Source organism: Podarcis tiliguerta (assembly GCF_965153285.1).
Source record: "Podarcis tiliguerta genome assembly, chromosome: 8".
Taxonomy (NCBI): Eukaryota; Metazoa; Chordata; class Lepidosauria; order Squamata; family Lacertidae; genus Podarcis; species Podarcis tiliguerta.
The window spans coordinates 83011091-83033588 of record NC_139541.1 but is presented as its reverse complement, the minus strand read 5'-3'; the positions used below and the strand labels follow the sequence as shown (position 1 = coordinate 83033588).

Genomic DNA, 22498 nt, shown 5'->3' with positions numbered 1-22498 from the left:
TGTTAAGAATCTCCTCTAAGTTTCCGTGACTAACTTTGGTCCGTTTGGGAGGACAGGCCAGTAATAGTCAGTGCGCTCTTTGCAAGGCTGATTGTGTGTGGAAATACGGTGTGCAGCCCCCTCCAAAGAAGACGACCCGGGAGTCTCCAGTTAGTAAGAGCCAAAGTCCAAGGTGAAAAATAAACCGGTGGTTGTTTTATTGCAAAACAGAAAAGCTCCAGGTGCAATGTCTGGCCGTCAGACCCTGGGTACAATGCTTTTGCAAGGAGTCGGCTACTATCTCCAGCTGCCTGTGTACACACACACACACACACACACACACACACACCCAAGTCCCCAAGAGTAGCCAGGGGGCAGCTTGCCTGGGTCTCTTGGCTCAGGAGCAGCACGATCTGGCTTGCCCTTTTGTGCTGTTGGGCTCCCTCTCACCCTCATGCGCACACACACACACACACACACACACACACACACACACACCACTTACCTCACAGAACAGAACAGAACAGAACAACAGCCCCGCCCCCCAAAAAACCATTTCACAGGCACTAACTAGAAAGGGCAGGGGGAGAGTTGCCCAGGGACAGCGGAGGCATCACTTCTTAGCAAAGGAGATCTTCATGGCGTTGTTCTGCGTGATCTTGAATCCCTGGAGAGCGTCACGGGCGGCTCCAGCCTGAACCTCGTTGTCAAACTCCACAAAGGCGATGTCGTGGCGCCCGGGAACCAGACGCACTTCCTTGAAGCCTGGGAACCTGGGGGAGGGGGGAGAGAGAGAGAGGAGCTGAAGGCTTCGCCCCAACACGGGAACCAGAGGGTGCAAAGTGGAGAGAAAGGAGGGCAACATGGAAATGGAAGACCAGGACGGACACCGGTCCAAGGGCAAAGATTGGGGGGGGGGGAGGAATGACGAGATGGAGATGGGAACTGGAGTGTTGCTCAGGGGCCTGGGGAAATGATTTTTTTTGGGGGGGGGGATATGTGGGCATGGTGAACAGGAAGGAATTCTGGCTCAGCAGCAGAGCTTTTGCGGGTTCCCCAGCAGCTGCCGCTTTAACCAACTAAAGCTTAACCAACACAACTGGTGTGGTTAGCTGAAGAAGACCCGCAACACAACTGTCACAACCACCGAGCAAGCCTTCCCCTGGCGGCCCCAGCTTTGCCTTCCCCAGAGAGCACCGCAGATCAGAAACTTCCATCTGCCCCACCTAGTGGCAAGAAACACAGCCAGGTACTTACTGATTGAAAAGCATGGAGAGCATCAATTCGTTCGTCTCTTCCGGCAAGTTGGTGAGGAACAAGATGTGATTCGGAGGATTCTCTGACAACTGCAAACAGGCAGAAAGATCCGGGCATGATGAAAACTCCAAGACACCCTGAGCCCTCAGAGCAGGGGGGGCAGGTTGCCCCCCACCCAATGCAAGCGTGGCAAGGCCTTTCTTGCCAATGCCCCACCCTGTTCCCATCTCACCCACAACTTCACAGACCCGCCATCCTGCCTGATGGCAGATCAGCACCAGACCCACCAAACCAGTGGGTTCTGCATTGTGGTTCTGCCCCACCCAGCCCAGTCCTCTCCCCATCCCCACTCACCGGCTGGGCTGGAGCCATCTGGCCAGGCAGCATCTGTTGCGGTGGCATCGCCCCCGGGGGGATGGAGCCAGGTGCCATGCCTGGGGGAGGCATCATTCCCGGAGGGGGCATGTAGGGCGGCTGGCCTGGAATGTGGTGCATCATACGAGGGGCCTGGTTCATGGGCGGCATGCCCTACAGAGGCAGAGAGAGAAAACACACGCGTGACAAACTGCAAATACTCTGGGGCCAAAAGAAAGGCTTCTCAGGAGCCCCCTTTCTGCTCGGCTCAACCCACTAAAGGGATGGAGGGAACAGAAGGGATTCAAAGCGTTGGTGCTGACCTTTCAAGCCCTAAGCGGCCTCGGTCCAGTACAGTGGCACCACGGGTTAAGTACTTAATTTGTTCCGGAGGTCCGTTCTGAACCTGAAACTGTTCTTAACCTGAAGCACCACTTTAGCTAATGGGGCTTCCCACTGCCACCGCACGATTTCTCTTCTCATCCTGAAGCAAAGTTCTTAACCCGAGGTACTATTTCTGCGTTAGCAGAGTCTGTAACCCGAGGTACCACTATATACCTGAAGGAGCATCTCCACCCCCATCGTTCTGCCCGGACGCTGAGGTCCAGAGCCGAGGGCCTTCTGGCGGTTCCCTCGCTGCGAGAAGCCAAGTTACAGGGAACCAGGCAGAGGGCCTTCTCAGTAGTGGCACCCGCCCTGTAGAACGCCCTCCCACCAGATGTCAAAGAGAACAACAACTACCAGACTTTTAGAAGACATCTGAAGGCAGCCCTCTTTAGGGAAGCTTTTAATGTTTAATAGGTTATTGTATTTTAATATTCTGTTGGAAGCCGCCCAGAGTGGCTGGGGAAACCCAGCCAGATGGGCAGGGTATAAATAATAAAGTATTATTATTATTATTATTATTATTATTATTATTATTATTATTATTACAGCAGGAAGGCCCAAGGTCCAACTCAGAAAGCTGCAACCAGAATCTCTTTACATTTGCAAATTGTGCTTTCTCTGAAGAATCAACGCCCCAAACTCTGCTATCAGCCCCATCACCCTATGGTAGGATAGCCCAACAGGGAAAAGGGTCTCCAAGCAGCAGACTGAAACAGGAACAATCTAGAGGGATCATGCAAAACAGATATTACTGTCCCGTCCCAGGCCCAGCAGATGGGAAGGAGGGAGAGCGCCTTGTGGGCACCCGGGTCCGGATACTCACCGGCACAGCGCCTTGGACGGCAGGGGCCACCGGTGCCGCTCCCCCTGGGATCTGCTTCTTGGTGGCTGGCACCTCCTGGCCTTTGGGCTTCCGTTTCTCTCGCTTGCGGTCCCGCTCCACAAACGTGCCCTTCATCTTGGCGATGATGTCAGAGTCGGATTTGGCATACTGGATCCTCTGGGGGTGGAAAGAGGAGCGCTTGGTTGGCCAGGGAGGAAAACGCACAATGCAGACGCCATATGGGACAGCCTCTCCTGGTCTGCCCCGCAGAGGACCTTAAGGTCCATGAATAATCATAGTTTAGAGGTCACAGGCCCTAAAGAAGTTAGATTATCCTCCACCAGGGCCAGGGCCTTCTCAGTGATGGCTCCGACCTGGTGGAATGCTCTGTCCCATGAGACCAGGGCCCTGCAGGATTTAACCTCCTTCCACAGGGCATGTAAGACAGAACTATTCTGCCTGGCTTTCAACTTGAACTTAGCCTGATCTTTTATTCCCCTTCCTTCCCTCCCCCTCCCCTTTTTATGAAGATCACCCGCTCTGGGATCCCACAGCTAATTCTCCCCTGGTCTCCTCGCTGGCCCAAATAGGACTAAATTAGCCAGCTAGCCCTGGGGATCATCTAATGTTTATTGGATGGATTTCCCCCCTAAATTGATTTTTGAATTCTGAATTTATTATTATTCACGTTTTATACTGTATTTTATGCTGGGGTTTTTTTGTTGCAATCAATTTAAATTTGTTGTTAGCCGCCCTGAGCCCAGTTTTTGAACTGGGAAGGGCTGGGTATAAATAAAAAATTATTTTTATTATTATAACCAGGCCTGCCAGAACCCAAAATGCAGGAGGACCTCCAAACGCAAAGGAGGCTGCAAGAAAACTTTTTAAGCCTCAACCTAGGTGGGCCTTTCCCTCTTTGCCAAGGAGCAGCCCCCACTTACCATGGGCTTGTCGTAAAAGGGGAAGCCCTGCATGGAGCGCAAGGCGTTGGTTGCACTGCTGATCTCCTTGAAGATGACAAAGGCCTGTCCCCGCATTTTCAGGCTGCGGGAGACCAGGATGTCAAGGATCTGGCCAAACTGGGAGAAAATGGCATAGAGGGATTTCTTCAGCTCTAAAGAGGGGGGAAGCAGATTACCCACAGTTACACTTTGACCCCAGGAAACCTGTCTAAGCATCCTGGAGAATATAAAGGTCTTTCCTTGGTGCTGGAAGGAGGGCAGAGTCGGTGCCAGACAAGCCTCCCTGGGGAGAGTCTTCTGCTGACAGGTGCACAGAAATTGCCCTCCCTGTGCCTCTTGGAAGGGGGCAGACAGAGGGGAGTCCTTGTTCCTCAAATACTTCCTGGGCTTTGCCGCACGGCAGAAGGCCAACCGAATGCAGCTTGGCGGCCTCAGGCCAGCTGTTGGCTTTTTGCAGCCAGGTAGCGCAGCAGAGAGCTTGCTGGGGAGACCATGCATTTAAAAAAAAAAGGACTCAAAAATAACTTAAACAAGGTTTTAATAAGAAAAACAAAAACTCCTTATACACTAAATACATCTACAAACAAACACGACCCAACCACCAACCCATTCCCCAGGGTGAATGGCAGAGCTAGGTGCTGCTCCTTATATACTGCAGCCAATTCCCAACACAGCTTAATCAATGCAACTCAGCAGCACCTGCTATGCCTCACAGCTGTAAAGCTGGATCTCGTTAGTTCGCTCTGGCCCTTGCTCTGGCCCCTTAAAGGTATACACATTGGGTGAAACAATGATGAACCTTTACATTTAACATAACCATTCAACACCAGCTACCTCTGTGTGCGGCTCATTCAAAGCGGCAGCTGCAGCTGCAGCAACTTTGGCTGCTGCCTAAGTTCAAAGTGCTGATCTTGGTTTATATAACCCTGCACAGCACGGGACCAGCAGTGGGCATTCAGCAAATAAGCTCCATTATTTTGTTTTACAGTGGAATCTCGGGTTACGGCGGGGATCTGTTCTGGAGGCCCTGCTGCAACCTGAAAACGACACAACCCAAAGCATCGCGTCTGCGCACCCATGATTTCGCACTTCTGTGCGTGCGCAAACCCGGAAGTAGCCCACTCCAGTACTTTCAGGTTTGCGCAGGTCGCAACTCAAGGGTGACGTAAGCCAGAGGCAAAGTAAACAGAGGCTCCACTGTACATTCTTCTAAGACAGCACAACTGCGCGTGAGGTGCTGCGGTGGTCATAAGGTCCATGCAGAACTGCAATTAAAAATGGCCAGAACAAACGACTGGAACCTGCACCCTGCCAATTTACATACCGTGATGGGCACTCATGACACTCAAAATACACCCGGTACTACAGAGGGAAATTGGGAGCCAAAAGCACCCCAACCTGCTCTGTGCAAGATTCAGGAAATTGGGACAGTATGTGAGATGTGAGCCGGTAAGAAACAAAGGAGGAATAAACAGCCTCTCACCATCTTTCTTGATTTTCTCGTTGAGATTGTTAATGTAGATGGTGTGATTGGGCCGCGTTTCGGGGACAGCCATCACGACGACCACACTGTCAACAGCAGACTCTGGAGGGGGAAAACAAATCTTGTCAGAACAGGAAGAAATGGGACACATTTCTGAACAATAGAGACACATGGAAAAGTAGACACAGCTGCTGCAAAGTCTGCCCCCACCCCCAAAAGCTGGAACTTTTTCTCAGAAAGCATTAATGCAGATCCTCCTGAACAATGCAAAACAGCTTTCTAGTCCAGATGATGAAGAAGAGGAGTTTGGATTTGATATCCCACTTTATCGCTACCCGAAGGAGTCTCAAAGCAGCTAACAATCTCCTTTCCCTTCCTCCCCCACAACAAACACTCTGTGAGGTGGGTGAGGCTGAGAGACTTCAGAGAAGTGTGACTGGCCCAAGGTCACCCAGCAGCTGCATGTGGAGGAGCAGAGATGCAAGCCCGGTTCACCAGATTACGAGTGCACCACTCTTAACCACTACGCCACACTGACACCCAGATGAGGCAGCAGTTATAGGGAAATTTGGCCATTTTCCCTCCAACACTGTTCACTGCATGGCTCCAAAACACAGAAAAGAGGGAGACAAGAGCCTAAGAACATCCTGGTGGATCAAGCCGGGGGGGGGGGGCCATGCTGGCCAGGGAGGACTCCCCTGCTGAGTGCCTGAGGGCCCTGTTCCTGCCTCTCTCCACCTGGCCCAGAGCGGGGCCTGACAGGCCTCATAAAGACTGCTTCTGTGGCTGCTGCCCAGCAAGGATTGGGGTATTGTGGGAGAAGTTTCGTTGCACGTTTTTGCCGTTGTTACTGGTATTAACTTTTTGTGTCTTTATTTTAATGTGGAAATTGTTCAGTTTGGTTATGTAGCTTTTAATGTATTTTATTTTTATGACTTTTATTGTTGTCGTTTAGTGGTGTCCGACTCTTCGTGACCCCCTGGACCAGAGGACGCCAGGCACTCCTGCCTTCCTCTGCCTCCCGCAGTTTGGTCAAACTCATGCTGGTAGCTTTGAGAACACTGTCCAACCATCTCATCCTCTGTCGTCCCCTTCTCCTTGTGCCCTCCATCTTTCCCAACATCAGGGTCTTTTCCAGGGAGTCTTCTCTTCTCATGAGGTGGCCAAAGTCTTGGAGCCTCAGCTTCAGGATGTGTCCTTCCAGTGAGCACTCAGCGCTGATTTCCTTCAGAATGGAGAGGTTTGATCTTCTTGCAGTCCATGGGACTCTCAATGGTCTCCTCCAGCACCAGAATTCAAAATTTTTATGACTATTTAGCTATATTTGTAATTATGTAAGTCTTTTCATATTGTAAGCCGCCTTGAGCATTGTTTTAACTGTGGAAAGGTGGCATACAAATAAAATGGTGATGATGATTTTGTAGCCCAGCCTCCACTTCTCCCAGGGGCCCAATGCTCCAAAGAACTTGGCAATCCAGATAGACTGCCGCTGGACCTGGAGGTTCCACATTGACCCAAGTAGAGCCTGGCTGCTGGATCAGGCACAGGCCGAAAGTCCCGGATGTTAAGCCAAGCGGAGCAACGGCGGATGCCCGGATGTCAAGAGCCGAGAAGCGTGGGAAATGCCCGGATGTTGCGGAGCCTCCGCCCGCTGCCGGCATCGAAAAATGGCCTGCGGGACAAAAACCGCGTTGCCGCCAGGAAGGCCCGGCCCGCCATTCCCGGCTCCGCGTTGCCTCCCGTCCCGATGGCCCCCCCGACGCCCGATGCCTCACCGATTCGACGCAGGCCCAGCGCAGGCGGCAGCCGACGAGGAGAAAGAAAGACGCCTCGTCCTTCCCGGCGCGCGGAACCAAGCCACGCCCCCCAGTTCGGACTCCCCAATCAGCAAGCCGCGTAACGGCGTTTCTTCTCTTGGGCGCCGCGCTGCCCAATCAGAGGTTGCCTGGGGGCTCCGTCTTCTCCCTCTTCCCCGCCCCCTAACGACGCGACGGTCTCGCTTCTGATTGGGCGCTCCTTCCGCGTCCGCCGATAGGGCCAGACCGCCTGCCAGTCACCCCGGTCCCGGAGTCCTTGTTCGCTGATTTGTTGAAGGAAAAAGCGGGCATTTGTGGGGCGGAGAGGCGGCTGCCGCTGCGTTGTCGCCTGTTGATGACGTAATAGCACGCGAGCCGGGCTAGAGAAGATGCGGCGGTGAGAATAGGCGTCACGCAGAGCGACCCTCCCATTGCCCCTTGCCCAGATTTCAACTTCAGAGACCGGCGTGACCTTTGACCTGCTTTGACCTGTGACCCCTCTTTCCTTGGGGGAAGTTTCACCCATGGACCCTCCTGATGCAAAAGGCCTCCCAAGCCCCTTCTAAGCAGAAGAATGTCCAGAGCACCCCAGAGGGCTGCAGCAGCAGCCTTGCCCCCTCCCCCACCCCCGCCGCCCCCGCCGCCTCCACCCAGGCTATGTGGGGCTCAGCTCCTCAAGGCCGCGCTGGAGCAAGTGGACCCTGGGGACCAGGACGGTGTTCGGGAGCTCCTGAGGCGCCGGAGGGCCAGGTGGGGAGCGCCTGTGGGGGGTCGTGGGTGGGTGGGGGGTCCCTGCCCCTCAGTGGGGGTCAGGAGGGGCGCCAGAGTGCTGCTCTCTCCCCTTGTCTTGGAGGAAGGAGAGGGGCAGCTGCCACAGTCAGGAGTGGGGTACAGTGGATGCTCTGGTTTCGAACATGATCCATGCGGGATGCACATTTGCAACCCACAGCGTTTGCAACCCGCATCTGTGCATGTACGGGTTGTGATTTGGCGCTTCTGTGCATGCGCAAAGCGCAATTTAGCACTTCTGCGCATGCGCGACCGCTGAAACCCGGAAGTACTGTTCCGGTACTTCCGGGTTCCGGCTGTCCGCAACCCGAAAAAACGCAACCTGAAGCATCTGTAACCCGAGGTATGACTGTATTATTATTATTATCGTTATCACCATCATCAGTGTCTTGCTGCCCGTGCCATAGTCCTTGTGAAAATATCTTGGATGGCAGTGGTTTCACTTGAGATAAGAGGAGGAGATGGCTGTCGGCGGATGGCTCCTTGGAAGCAGCAAAGCTTCCGAAACTGCAGAAGGGGAGAATTGCGCTGATCCTCAGGTCCTGCTTGGGGGTTTCCCCAAAGAGTCATCTGGTTGGCCACTGTGAGAACAGGATGCTGGCCTTATGTTCATATGCAGGCACCCCCAAACTCAGCCCTCCAGATGTTTTGGGACAACAGCTCCCGTCATCCCTAGCTAACAGGACCAGTGGGCAGGGATGATGGGAATTGTCGTCCCAAAACATCTGGAGGGCTGAGTTTGGGGATGCTTGTTCATATAGGTCCAGAGGCAGTCTGTCTACATTCCTAGGTTTCATTTAAAATACGGAAGTGCAAACTGCATCATATGCTTTCTTAAAAGCTTAGGATTGTATGATTTCTAGAATCATGGTATTGTAGAATTTTGTAGAATCTAGTCATACTGAATCCACTTGGCAAAGATCGCCAGTAGGCTTAACCCTGGCACTATTGGGTGAGATACTGTGATGTCTACAATATCTACAAGCTTCATAGCTCAGAGGGGCAGTTGGGGCTGTGTTGTGTTCATGGCATCCTCTTCCACTACCTGTGTTTTTTTGCTTCAAAAATTGCAGATCGGCTTCGCAACCATCAGCCTGAACCTGCGGCATCTATATTTGGTGTGAGTGGCTTGGACAAAAGAGAAGCTCTGTGTCACTGCAAATACTGCTGAAAACATTCTGGGAGGAGGGCACCATGCGCCATTTCCCCAGTCAATTTTTCTTAATGCTTGATTAGGGGCTTGCATCTGTGATGGTTTCATTTGCAACCTGCCACTGAAATGTTCTACTTCCAAAAAGTTCTCTCTGCTTGGAAAGAGGATGCTTGCCTTTTAATGTGGTCCATTTTGTCCCATTAGGGCTCCAATTTCGCATTGCAGCCATTTCCATTTCCTGTAAGCCACGGAGCACCCCCCCCCACACCCCCAAGAGGCAACTTCCCTAGATTGCTCCTATTAAGTGTTTGGGGAGGAGAGCCTTGTTAATTATGCAGGGGGCCTTGTTAATTATGCAGGGGGCGAAAGTGCTGCTAATGCTGGGCTAGCCCCCTAAGGGACTCTTTCTATTTCTCTCTCTATCTCTCTCTTCCAGCTTCAGCATGCATTTGAAGTGGCTCCTTTTCAACCACCCCGTGTCTTCCTTAATCCAAGAAGGCCCCCAGTGAGTATGGGATTTATTCTTTACTGCAAAAGGAAACACTGAAGTAGCAACCTGCTGAGAGGAGGTGGGAGTTTGAACTATGCTGCACAACCACTCCATACCTTTCCATGCACTCCGGAATTATGTTAATAGTTTACCTGCCTCTGAAGAGCACAAAACAGTGTTTTATCCCCACAATAGCCCTGTGAATTAGAGGGCTTCACAGACTGGAGAAGAGGCTTGAACCTGGGTCCCAGCCCTCTGCTTCTAGATGGGATGTTTCAGGGTTGTGTATATTTCATCGCCACACTGAAAGTACAGTTTTCTTTGTGTGAAAGCAAGCGTCCAAGTCCCGGGGGCAAAGGTGCTGCTGGTGGGTGATCTAAACGCAAGGCTAGGGCCAGATGACAACAGTTTAGCAATTAAATACAGGTGCAAAATTGGGTTTCCTGAGATTTCTAGACCAGAAGCCTGCCAGACCCCAAAGCTATCTAAGGACCAATATTCAAACTACAGTGGTACCTCGGGCTAAGAACTTGATTCATTCTGGAGGTCCATTCTTAACTTGAAACTGTTCTTAACCTGAGGTACCACTTTACCTAATGGGGCCTGCTGCCACCGCTCAATTTCTGTTCTCATCCTGAAGCAAAGTTCTTAACCCGAGCTACTATTTCTGGGTTAGCGGAGTCTGTAACCTGAAGCGACTGTAACCCGAGGTAGCACTGTACGCCGGCACCTGTCTTTTCAAATTTTTGAGGCAGCTAAGTTTACACATTCTAAGTGGCCACACAAGAGGCAAATATACATTCCTGTCAGGGTCAAAAACTAGTACAAAATACTAGGACAAGCGTCCAAGTCCTTCCCTGGTCCAGCCAGGGGGCAGTGCTAACTGAGCCAGTTCTTAGAATTGTAGAATTATAGAGTTCTAAGGGACCTTGAGGGTCACAGATGCCAGGAGGATGGGGTGTTCTGGCACTGCTTTGCTCCTTCCCCTTCTCACCTTCACGGGCAGGGCTAGGAAAACAAGAAGCAAGTGCAATAAACTTTTCAGTTTAGGAAAATGTCCAGCAGGAGGCAACACGAGAGAAGTTTATGAAATGCAGGCATGCAGAAAGTGGATAGAGAAATGATTTTTCTCCCTCTCTCCTCACACTGGAATTCGTGGATATCCAATGAAGTTGAGCATTGGAAGATTCAGGTCAGGTAAAAGAAAGTATTTCTTCATGCAACACACAGTTAAACTTTGGAACTGCCTCCCACAGGAGGGCCCCCAACTTGGATGGCTTTAAGAGAGAATTGGACAAATTCATGGCTATCAATGGCTCCTAGCCAGGTTGGCTGTGCTATGCCCTCCACTGTCTGAGGCAGCAGTTATTCTGAATACTAGTTGCTGGAAATTGCAGGAGGAGATGATAATAATAATAATAATAATAATAATAATAATAATAATAATAATTTTTATTTATACCCCGCACTCCCCAGCCAAGGCCGGGCTCAGGGCAGCTAACAAGCAATAATAAAAACAAGTTGAATGGATACAACTTAAAAACAAGATTAAAATACAACAATTAAAATATTGAAACATTAAAATATTAAAATATTAAAATGCAGCCTCATCATAGGAGGAGAAAGGAAAAAGAAAGAGGGGGAGGGAATCAAATTGACTCCAAGCCAAAGGCCAGGTGGAACAACTCTGTCTTACAGGCCCTGCGGAAGGAAGTTAAATCCTGCAGGGCCCTGGTCTCATGAGGCAGAGCGTTCCACCAGGCAGGAGCCAGAGTTGAAAAGGCCCTGGCTCTGGTTGAGGCTAATCTGACTTCCTTAGGGCCCGGAACCACTAGGGTGTTGCTATTTATGGACCTTGAAGCTCTCCGTGGGGCATACCGGGAGAGGCGGTCCCGTAGGTGCGATGGTCCTAGCCCGCGAAGGGCTTTAAAGGTCAAAACCAGGACCTTAAATCTGACCCTGTAATCCACCGGGAGCCAGTGCAGCTGGAGAAGCACTGGGTGAATATGCTCCCATGGCAGGGACCCCGTGAGGAGCCTCGCTGCTGCATTCACCAAGATAAAACTTTGCCACACCAAGTTCAGATACCTAGGGGTGCAAATAACCAGAAGCCTCAACAAGTTATACTTCTACAACTACAAGCCCCTGTGGCGACAAATAAACAAAGACCTAAAAAGATGGGACAACATGAATTTCACCCTCTCAGGCAAAATAGTCACGATCAAAATGATCACCCTCCCAAAACTAACCTACCTATTCCAAACCCTCCCAATCTGGATTCCCCAAACCCAACTCCGCAGATGGCAGAGAAAACTACACTCCTTTATCTTCTCACACAAAAGAACCAAGAATAAGCCCCAAATACCTGCACCTCCCCACCTCAGAAGGAGGATGGGGAATCCCCAACATAGAAGCATATTACAGTGCCAACCAAATACTCCATATAATCCCATATATACTAGAAGATGCGACAAAACAATGGATATGTTCTTAAGTACCGTATTTTTTGCTCTATAAGACTCACTTTTTCCCTCCTAAAAAGTAAGGGGAAATGTGTGTGCGAATGCAGGCTGCGCAGCTATCCCAGAAGCCAGAACAGCAAGAGGGATTGCTGCTTTCACTGCACAGCGATCCCTCTTGCTGTTCTGGCTTATGAGATTCAGAATATTTTTTTTCTTGTTTTCCTCCTCCAAAAACTAGGTGCGTCTTGTGGTCTGGTGCGTCTTATAGAGCGAAAAATACGGTAATAGTTTCAGCTTGTATACATTTCTCAGATTGCAAAAGGCTTTTCTTTTAAAAAAAGGAGGGCTCAGATTTTAGTACAGCGGTCCAACCTCTCTGCTTTTCTTCTTCCTCCTCCTCCTCCTCCTCCTCCTCCAGGTGTGGCCTGGTGGCCTTGTGGATGGCTGGGGCACGGCTTTCTCCCCGCAAGGCTGTTTCCCTGGAGACAATTGTTCAGGTGGCTTTGGAGAGAGGCTACACAGCCCAGGGGGAAATGTTCTCAGGTGGGTCGCCAAGAAGGGGAACGGCAGACACCACTGCCCAAATTTTGGCTTGTGATCCGTTTCATCTCCCTGCATGAGCCTGGCAGAGACTGAGTGGCAGGGTGGGGGGTGGGGAACCTGCCTAGATGCTGCTCTGGAAGCCCCCCAGCCCCCCCCAACTCCTCCCTTGCCCTTTTGGTCTGCTTGCTCCAGCTGCCAACATGTCCAAGCTAGCTGAGGAGGTATTCCCATGCCAGGCGGAGCTGCTCTCTGGAGGCCTGGGGGGAGAAAACCAGCAAAGGATCCTTCGTCACCTTAGCCAAGGCTTCCCTGTGTTGATACCGTATCCTTCCTGGTGGGAAAGGGGAGGGATATGGGGAGCTGGGATGGGCGCTTTGCTTTCTCCTGGTAGGGTTGGAAGGGACCCCCAGGGTCATCTAGTCCAACCCCCTGCAATGCAGTACAATCATCCCTGACATTTGCCTATCTGATCGCCGCTTAATAACCTCTGATGAAGGAAAGTCCTCCACCTTCAAGTGAGACCGTTCCACTGTCAAATAATAATAATAATTTATTATTTGTACCCCACCCATCTGGCTTGGTTTCCCCAGCCACTCTGGGCTGCTTCGAGAAAGACCAAAAATACACTAAGATGTCACACATTAAAAACTTCCCTGAGCCTTCAGATGTCTTCTGAATGTCAGGTAGTTGTTTATCTCTTTGACATCTGATGGGAGGGCGTTCCACAGGGCGGGCGCCACTACCGAGAAGGCCCTCTGCCTGGTTCCCTGTAGCTTTGCTTCTCGCAATGAGGGAACCGCCAGAAGGCCCTCGGCGCTGGACCTCAGTGTCCGGGCTGAGTGATGGGGGTGGAGAAGCTCCTTCAGGTATACAGGACTGAGGCCGTTTAGGGCTTTAAATATCAATACCAACACTTTGAATTGTGCTTGGAAACGTACTGGGAGCCAATGTAGGTCTTTCAAGACAGGTGTTATGCGGTCTCGGCGGCTGCTCCCAGTCACCAGTCTAGCTGTCGCGTTCTGGATTAGTTGTAGTTTCTGGGTCACCTTCAAAGGTAGCCCCACATAGAGCACATTGCAGTAGTCCAAGCGGGAGATAACCAGAGCATGCACCACTCTAGTTAGTCAGTCTGTGGGCAGGTAGGGTCTTAGCCTGCATACCAGATGGAGCTGGTAGACAGCTGCCCTGGATACAGAATGGACCTGCGCCTCCATGGACAGCTGTGAGTCCAGAATGCCTTCCATGCTGCTCACCTGGTCCTTCAGGGGCACAGTTACCCCATTCAGGACCAGGGAGTCCTCCACACCTGCCCACCCCCTGTCCTCCAAGAACAGTACTTCTGTCTTCTCAGGTTTCAACCTCAATCCATTAGCCGCCATCCATCCAAACAGCTCTTACTGTCAGAAAGCTCTTCCTGATGTTTAATTGGAATTTCCTTTCTTGTAACTTGAAGCTATTGGTTCAAGTCCTAACTCCAGAGCAGGAGAAAACGAGCTTGCTCCCTCCTGCATGTGACAGCCCTTGAGATATCTGAAGATGGCTCTCATATCTCCTCTCAATCTCCTCTTCTCTAGGCTAAACATACCCAGCTCCTTCAAGCGCCCCTCATAATGCTTGGCTTCCAAATCCTTAAATCATCTCATTCGCCCTCCTCTGCCCCCTTCCCAGCTTGTCAATCACCTCCTTAAACTGGTGTCCAGAACTGGACACAGGGCTCCAGGTGGGATCTGGACAAGGCAGAAGAGAGCAGGACTATGAATTTCCTTGACTTGATCTGGACCAGGGGTAGGCAACCTAAGGCCCGGGGGCCGAATCCGGCCCCATCGCCTTCTAAATCCGGCCCGCAGACAGTCCGGGAATCAGCGTGTTTTTACATGGGTAGAATGTGTCCTTTTCTTTAAAATGCACCTCTGGGTTATTTGTGGGACATAAGAATTCGTTCATTTCCCCCCCCCCCCCCAAAAAAATATATATATAGTCCGGCCCCCCACAAGGTCTGAGGGACAGCAGACCAGCTCCTTGCTGAAAAAGTTTGCTGACCCCTGATCTGGACACTAGAGTGTAGCAGTAGAAAAGAAGCTCAAATGAGCTGGTCCAAGGCTGGGTCTGCCTTGCCCCAGGGGCTGCCCTCCTGCCAGGCCCTCTTCCAGGCTTCTCTGGTGAGACAGGTGCCCCAAGCAGCTTTCCTTGCCCTCTGCTGTGCCCATGGAGTACTGTGTCCAGTTCTGGGCACCACAGTTCAAGAAGGACACTGACAAACTGGAACGTGTCCAGAGGAGGGCAACCAAAATGGTCAAAGGCCTGGAAACGATGCCTTATGAGGAACGGCTAAGGGAGTTGGGCATGTTTAGCCTGGAGAAGAGGAGGTTAAGGGGTAATCTGATAGCCATGTTCAAATATATAAAAGGATGTCACATAGAGGAGGGAGAAAGGTTGTTTTCTGCTGCTCCAGAGAAGCGGACACGGAGCAATGGATCCAAACTACAAGAAAGAAGATTCCACCTAAACATTAGGAAGAACTTCCTGACAGTAAGAGCTGTTTGACAGTGGAATTTGCTGCCAGGGAGTGTGGTGGAGTCTCCTTCTTTGGAGGTCTTTAAGCAGAGGCTTGACAACCATATGTCAGGAGTGCTCTGATGGTGTTTCCTGCTTGGCAGGGGGTTGGACTCGATGGCCCTTGTGGTCTCTTCCAACTCTCTATGATTCATGTGAGCAAGACTCTCTTCAACCAGACCTTAACACCCAGCACAGCTACGACGAAGACTCCAACCATGAGCCCTGCCTCCGGAACGGCTACAAGGCTCACTGGGCCATTGCCTCAGGTATGTTCCCCAGTTCACTGCAACCCTCCTTGCAGGGAGCCGGCCAGTGCCTGGCTGCTGCCTCTCCTCCGAGGCTCCAGAGGAGAGAGATGGCTCTGCTGGCAAGGCAGGGCGCTGCCCAGGAGGGGGCAGCAGTGCCCAGGCTGGTGCTGTGTGCCTTGGGCCTCCCTCTTCCCAGGCCAGTGCTTGCACTCAGTTGCTCAAAGCTTATTTCCAGGGCATATGACTCCCCAATTTGCACCCACCCAACAACTTTCTCGTGCAACCTGTCAAAACATCCCCTGCTTGGGACCCTTATTCTGCCCTAGCTTTGAAGCAAATGCTTAAAGCACAGCCCTTTTTTTTTGCAGTTATAATTTTCAACATTTTTATCGTATACAGTCAAAACACAAATATGTCTTTTCTCTATTTTTTTGTTGACTTTTTCCATGGAGTGGTTGTTTCTCCCCTTCTGCTGTGTGCTGTCATCTGTCTATCAAACCATAACCACAATATTATTACCTAATTCTGCGCTCATAGCTCAAAACAAGCTTTTTTCTCTTTTGCACTCCTTACATTTATATTTTTTTCATGGGGGGTGTCACTTTCTGATGCAGGCACAGCCTGGCATTCTGTAGCATAAAAGGTAAAGGGACCCCTGACCATTAAGTCCAGTCGCGGATGACTCTGGGGTTTCAGCGCTCATCTCACTTTATTGGCCGAGGGAGCCGGCGTACAGCTTCCGGGTCATGTGGCCAGCATGACTAAGCCGCTTCTGGCGAACTAGAGCAGCGCACGGAAACGCCGTTTACCTTCCCGCCAGAGCGGTACCTATTTATCTACTTGCACTTTGACGTGCTTTCAAACTGCTGGGTTGGCAGACACAGGGGCCGAACAACGGGAGCTCACCCCTTCGCGGGGATTCGAACCACCAACCTTCTGATCAGCAAGTCCTAGGCTCTCTGGTTTAACCCACAGCGTCACCCGCATCCCTTATTCTGTAGCATAAATAGATGCAAAATCCACCATGGTCAAGGCAGAGCGGTGTAGTGCTTAAAGTGCCAGACTGGGACCCTGGGAGGGACCAGGATTCAAATCCCGCCCACGAAGTTCCCTGGGTGTGACTTTGAGGACCAGTCACAGCCTTTCAGCCTGGTCTACCCCACAAGGTTATTGTTGGGGATTGATGGAGAGGAGAGAACGATGTACACCATTTTGGACTCTTTGGTTGTACTTTTTGGTTGTTGTTTTTTGAAATTTACAGTGGTACCCCGCAAGACGAATGCCTCACAAGACGGAAAACCTGCTAGACGAAAGGGTTTTCCGTTTTTCGATGCGCTTTGCAGGACGAATTTCCCTATGGGCTTGCTTCGCAAGACGAAAATGTCTTGCGAGTCTTGAGATTTTTTTCCGCCCCCCACCCCCTTTTTCTAAGGCGCTAAGCCGCTAATAGCCTTTTAGCAGCTAATCCCTTAAGCCTTTAATAGCCGCTAATAGCGCTAATCCGCTAAGCCGCTAATGGGCTTGCTTCGCAAGACAAAAAAACCGCTAGACGAATAGACTCGCGGAACGAATTAATTTCGTCTTGCGAGGCACCACTGTATTTGGTTTTTCAGATTAAAGCTTTACAGTCAATTATCCAGCGTACAACATAAAAACAAGATTCCAAAGAATCTCCTGGACTTCCCTCTGTGGGTCCTATTGTTAAGCATTTCCTCCTGCATCTTTTCTGATAATCCAGATCTTTTACATCTCCATTATGTCCAAAATTAAACTACAAGTGTTAATCCAATCCTACTAACGATTTTAGCTGTTTACAATGGTTTTTAAGATAAATTATAAATCTCCTTATTAAAATTTTGCCATTCCTGATTTCTGATTCTTCAGGTCATTTTTGCTATTTTGGCATAATCCATCAACTTAATCTGCCATTCTTTTCTGGTACGGACTTCTTTCCATCTCTGGGCCAATAGCACCCAAGCAGCTGTGACCACATACATAGTCTTTTATGCTCCCTTGGGATTTCGGCACCCCTTGGCAATACTTTGAGTGCAAAACAGACCCAAGTGCCAGCTCAATGGGTTTCCTGCGAGCCAAAGGCTGCCAGTTCAGGACCAGGGCTGTCCAGCAATCGCACCCAGGTCACCTTCATAGACCTCTCTCTTTTCCCTCCTTCTACCCAGGAGCTCTGCTGGGTCTGGAGGACAGCGTCCAGCTGGCCGCCTGCCAGGAGGACGAGGAGATCCGGGGCCTCTTCCATGCCAGCCCAGCCGTGGCCTCCACCCTCTCGCTGGACTCTCCTGCAGCAGAGACATATTTGCTGTCCAAGCAGGGCAAGAGCGGCCGCTACCAGCTCTGGCACTACTCCCAGGTGGAGGCCAGCAACGGGCAGCTGACTGATTTTAGCCCAAAGCGGGCAGCCGACGGAAAGGTCTACATCGTGCCAGCTGGGGGAGTGCGCGAGGGACTTTGCGGGAAGGCGGTGCTTCTGCGGCCGGCTGGGCCAGAGGGCTACCAGCCACGCTGAGCTGGCCCGGAGGAGGAACTGCTTTCCAAAGCTCCGACCAGAACCAAACGGACCAGGAGCCAGAAGAAGTTGTGGATGCAGACGGGACCTTTAGTAACTGCCATTGGGCACGATAGCTGTGGAGCCTCTTTGTGCAGGCGCAGTATACCCTCCAAGTCCCAACTGCAGGGGTCAGACACGAGGAGGGCTCATGCCTTTGTGCCTTAGGAGCGTCGCTGGGGCACCTGGCCTGCCTGGAAAGAGGATGCTGGGACAAATTCCTTCATTGCAGAGGGTTGGACTAGATGACCCGTGGGACCCTTTCCAACTCTGAAATTCTGTGAAATGGACTTGTCTCAGGTGAGATACCCCATCCACCAATGGGTAGCTCTCCTGTAGAAGAAGAAGAGTAGAAGAAGAGTTTGGATTTGATATCCCGCCTTTCACTCCCTTTAAGGAGTCTCAAAGCGGCTAACATTCTCCTTTCCCTTCCTTCCCCACAACAAACACCCTGTGAGGTGAGTGGGGCCGTGAGACTTCAGAGAAGTGTGACTGGCCCCAGGTCACCCAGCAGCTGCATGTGGAGGAGCAGGGAAGCGAACCCAGTTCACCAGATTACAAGACTACCGCTCTCAACCACTGCACCACACTGGCTCTGTACCAGCTGAGCTGCCTGGAAAAGAAACAGGAACAGGCCGTGTTTTTATTACATTCAAACCCCAGCTATTTTGGGACGCGGGTGGCGCTGTGGGTTAAACCACAGAGCCTAGGGCTCAGAAGGTCGGCGATTCGAATCCCCGCAATGTGGTGAGCTCCCGTTGCTCGGTCCCTGCTCCTGCCAACCTCGCAGTTCAAAAGAACGTCAAAGTGCAAGTAAATAAATAGGTACCACTCCAGCGGGAAGGTAAACAGCGTTTCCGTGTGCTGCTCTGGTTCGCCAGAAGCGGCTTAGTCATGCTGGCCACATGACCCGGAAGCTGTACGCCGGCTCCCTCGGCCAATAAAGCGAGATGAGCGCCGCAACCCCAGAGTCTGCCACGACTGGACCTAATGGTCAGGGGTCCCTTTACCTTTACCCCAGCTTTTTATTCAAGGTGGCCTGCATCGTTTGCTTCCGTCCCATTTTATCCTCACAACCACCCTTCATGGCCGAGGGTTTTTTTGTGAACACTGGCCTCCCAGGTCTGGGCTGACACTCAAACCACTATGCCCCACTGCCTGGACTCCTACCCAGCTGCAAGCTCGGAGTTTATTTCGTCTTCCTGCCCCAGCACATGAACACCCGAGTAACTCACTCCATCACCTAAAGCTGGGAAGCCCCTTGGCTTCTGGAGGAGGAGTTGAAAACTAGGAGGCCATCTCTTCATTTCCTGGCTGTGGGCCAGGCCGACCAGGTTGCTGTTGTGAGAGCCCACAAAAGAGGCAGCCTGTTGCACCTCTGTGTGGGTCCCTGGGGCCGCCTGCCCTCCTCGTAGCTGCTGCACACAGAACAATGAGTTGGTCAGCTTGCATACGCCCCAAGGTGTCACCCCCCCCCCCCGCCCATACGGGCCAGTCGTGTCCGACTCTGGGGTTGTGCGCTCATCTCACTCTATAGGCCGGGGGCCAGCGCTGTCCGCAGACACTTCCGGGTCACATGGCCAGCGTGACAAGCTGCATCTGGCGAGCCAGCGCAGCACACAGAACGCCGTTTACCTTCCCGCTGGTAAGCGGTCCCTATTTATCTACTTGCACCCAGGGGTGTTTTCGAACTGCTAGGTTGGCAGGCGCTGGGACCGAACAATGGGAGCTCACCCCACCGCGGGGATTCGAACCGCCGACCTTTCGATCAGCAAGCCCTAGGCGCTGAGGTTTTAACCACAGCGCCACCCGCATCCCCCAAGGTGTCACATCTCAGGTTAAAGAGTGACCCAGCCCCCGGTTTTTTAAATACCAAAAGGTCCTGCCTGGCGTTCGTGGGAGTATGGTAGGCACTCTCTCGGAGAAAGGCACTCCAGCCAGCCAGCTCTTTTCTGCCCAGGAGGACTTGGCCTTCTCTGCCACAGAACCGAGAACACCAAATCGCACTTCACGGGCCGATCCGCCCAGGTGGGCCCTCAGGGGAGGCTGGCTTGGCTGAGGCCTCTGGGGCAGCCAGGAAGGGCAAGAGGCCATCTCTTCACTGCTGCCTTCCCAGAATAGCGAGCTTTCAAGGACAACAAAAAAAATATGCCTGGAATTTCCTTTCCTTTTGGAGCCAAGCCAGTCCAACGCCAATAATAACCATGTATGCATTTTTTTAAAAAAAGAACACAATAGAATAAGCTAATCGGGGAAACGGAGAGATAAATTTGCCCTCCGCGAGTGCCTTCTGCATTGAGCTGTGTTGCCAAAGCTGTGATTTTGAGGGAATGCAACTGAGAGAAGAGGGGGAAATGTCGGGTCTGGTTCTGCCTCTGCTAGGGAGTGTGTGTCTGGCCTTGGGTGAGTCACCCCTCTTGGCCTCAGTCTCCCCACTGCAAATGGTTCCCTGCTCCCCACGGCTGCATGCCTGTTCCAAGTACAGAAGATGGAAAGCACTTGCAAAAATTAAAAGAGATAAAACAGCAAAGGAGTGGTAGTTTTGTGCCTCGAGAGATCTCTGCGTGAAAGCATTTGCCCCAAGGTGCAGAGTAGTTCCCGTTTTTGAGGGTGAAACACTCCCAAGCAGACTGCTGGCTTTGGTGGGGCTTCGGGGCCTCGAAGGAGCAGCGTTCAGGGTCCGTGGGGTCCCTTAATAATAATAATTTTTATTTATACCCCACCCTCCCCAGCCAAGGCCGGGCTCAGGGTGGCTAACAAGCAATAATAAAAACGAATGAATACAACTTAAAAACAAAATTAAAATACATTAAAATATTGAAATATTAAAATATAGCTTCATTGCAGGAGAAAGGAAAAGAAAAAAGAAAGAGGGGGAGGGAATCAAATTGGCTACAAGCCAAAGGCCAGGCGGAACAACTCTGTCTTACAGGCCCCGCAGAAAGAAATCAGATCCTGCAGGGCCCTGGTCTCATGAGACAGAGCATTCCACCAGGCAGGAGCCAGTCCTGAAAAGGCCCTGGCCCTGGGTTGAGGCTAATCTGACTTCCTTTTAAAAAAAATAAAAATTATTAACAGGCCAATCAGATCACGCTAGTTCCAAATTACACAGCCAATTTTTTAAAATTTTGTTGGGGGTACCCATACTTCGAGCTCCGAAAGGGATCCAAACATCACTCCTGCTGCTGCTTTGATTACACAGTTCTGTCCAGATAGTCTCTTTGTTATTTTCCTCATCTTCTTCTTGTTATCATATATTCCTTTCTTTGTGATCTCTGATAGTCTTCACAAGCGGGTTGAAAACAAACATATCCTGTGTGGATTTTATGCTTCTCCAAGAGCCATATCACATAAAGGACAGATGCCATTTCCACACCTCCTTACAAAACATTCCCCCAGTCTGTCCGTTGATTTCCACAGGCCTGCCAGTCTGCCATCAATTTTCTTAATCTGACTACCTTAGGGCCTGGGACCACTAGGGTGTTGCTATTTATGGACCTTGAGGCTCTCCGTGGGGCATACCAGGAGAGGTGGTCCCATAGGTACGAGGGTCCTAGGCCGTGAAGGGCTTTAAAGGTCAAAACCAGCACCTTAAACCTGATCCTGTACTCCACCGGGAGCCAGTGCAGCTGGAGAAGCACTGGGTGAATATGCTCCCATGGCAGAGACCCTGTGAGGAGCCTCGCTGCAGCATTCTGCAGCCGCTTTGACATAAACCACAGCTTGCCCCCCCCCCCCCTTCTATTTCCATCTCTCCCTCTCCTGCTCCACACCCCTTCCTGGGGAGGGTCTCTGGTTGTGGCAACGGGAAATGGAGCAGTCTTTTGTGTCCTGCTCCCAAAATAGCTCCTCTTGTTGCACGCAGGCTAGGATTTCCAGGGTGACAGTCGTCCTCCGGTCCCTCCCTGCTGGGACCTTTAAACCCTGACAAATAGATCTGTGTCACGAAGGCTGTCACGCTGTGCAGGATTTGGGAACAGGCTTGTAGATCCTCGTGCAAATTGGGCTTGCCTGTCATGCCTCTCTGTCTCTGCTGGGCAGTCTTCCAGCCCTCTTCTCTGTGGGTCACAGCCTGTAAAGCCCCACTCTCATCTGTGCAGGTGCAGATGAAAAACTAGGGGGCCAGGAGCCAAAGCAAATGGGGTTGGGCTGGATGACCTCTTTGGGTCCCTTCCAATTCTGTGGTTCTGAGAATTGCATCGGGATAGGTGGGCTTCTTTCACCATGGGCTGGGGAGGGAGGAATCTGGCCCCCCCTGATGCAGGAACCGCCCCCCCCCCATCATTCAGTATGTACAAACTTACTCACACACGACATGCGCGACGCTTCTGTTATAAATTCATAGAAAATCAACCATACATCGGATTTGCACCGTTCCACTTTTTTCTTACTCCATGAAGGAAGGACTACAAAATGGGGAAGGTTTGATACAGGGCAGCCATAATCTCTCGAGCGTACCAACCCAGTTGGCACGCAAACTTTGATGGTCCCAGACAGAAGACCATCACACTCACAAAGGACCCGCATATGGGAGTGGATTTAGCAGGGACTGAAACAAAGGACAACGATCAGCTCTTCCCTCTGGGGACAGGGAACTGCCAACTCCCTTTTGGCCTCTGGAAAATACTCATGGAGCGAGGGAAAGGTGGAACC

General features: G+C 51.4%; 2 protein-coding genes and 1 long non-coding RNA gene across 3 annotated transcripts in view; 2 read left to right on the top strand and 1 right to left on the bottom strand.

Annotated features, from left to right (window-relative positions):
• Window positions 1-20545, top strand: part of LOC310684836 — a 56660-nt gene extending 36115 nt beyond the window's left edge. The window contains exons 2-3 of the long non-coding RNA XR_014514851.1: window positions 18844-19307; window positions 19669-20545. This is a non-coding gene — a long non-coding RNA (uncharacterized lncRNA). The remainder of the gene's footprint in view (window positions 1-18843; window positions 19308-19668) is intronic.
• Window positions 174-7175, bottom strand: SNRPA (small nuclear ribonucleoprotein polypeptide A). The gene is made up of 7 exons (XM_083455977.1): window positions 7021-7175; window positions 5246-5347; window positions 3742-3914; window positions 2801-2977; window positions 1591-1764; window positions 1237-1325; window positions 174-752 (listed from the first exon to the last, which is right to left on the bottom strand). The coding sequence occupies exons 2-7, from the start codon at window positions 5316-5318 to the stop codon at window positions 593-595; spliced, it is 846 nt and encodes a 281-aa protein (XP_083312103.1). The 5' UTR covers window positions 5319-5347; window positions 7021-7175; the 3' UTR covers window positions 174-592.
• On the top strand, window positions 7473-17806 carry ACTMAP (actin maturation protease; the record flags this gene model as incomplete). Its single annotated transcript, XM_083455920.1, has 6 exons — window positions 7473-7791; window positions 9420-9488; window positions 12354-12478; window positions 12671-12800; window positions 15230-15300; window positions 17463-17806. Exons 1-6 carry the CDS (start codon window positions 7616-7618, stop codon window positions 17804-17806), a joined length of 915 nt encoding a protein of 304 aa, XP_083312046.1. The 5' UTR covers window positions 7473-7615.
• Window positions 20546-22498: the final 1953 nt, after the last annotated feature.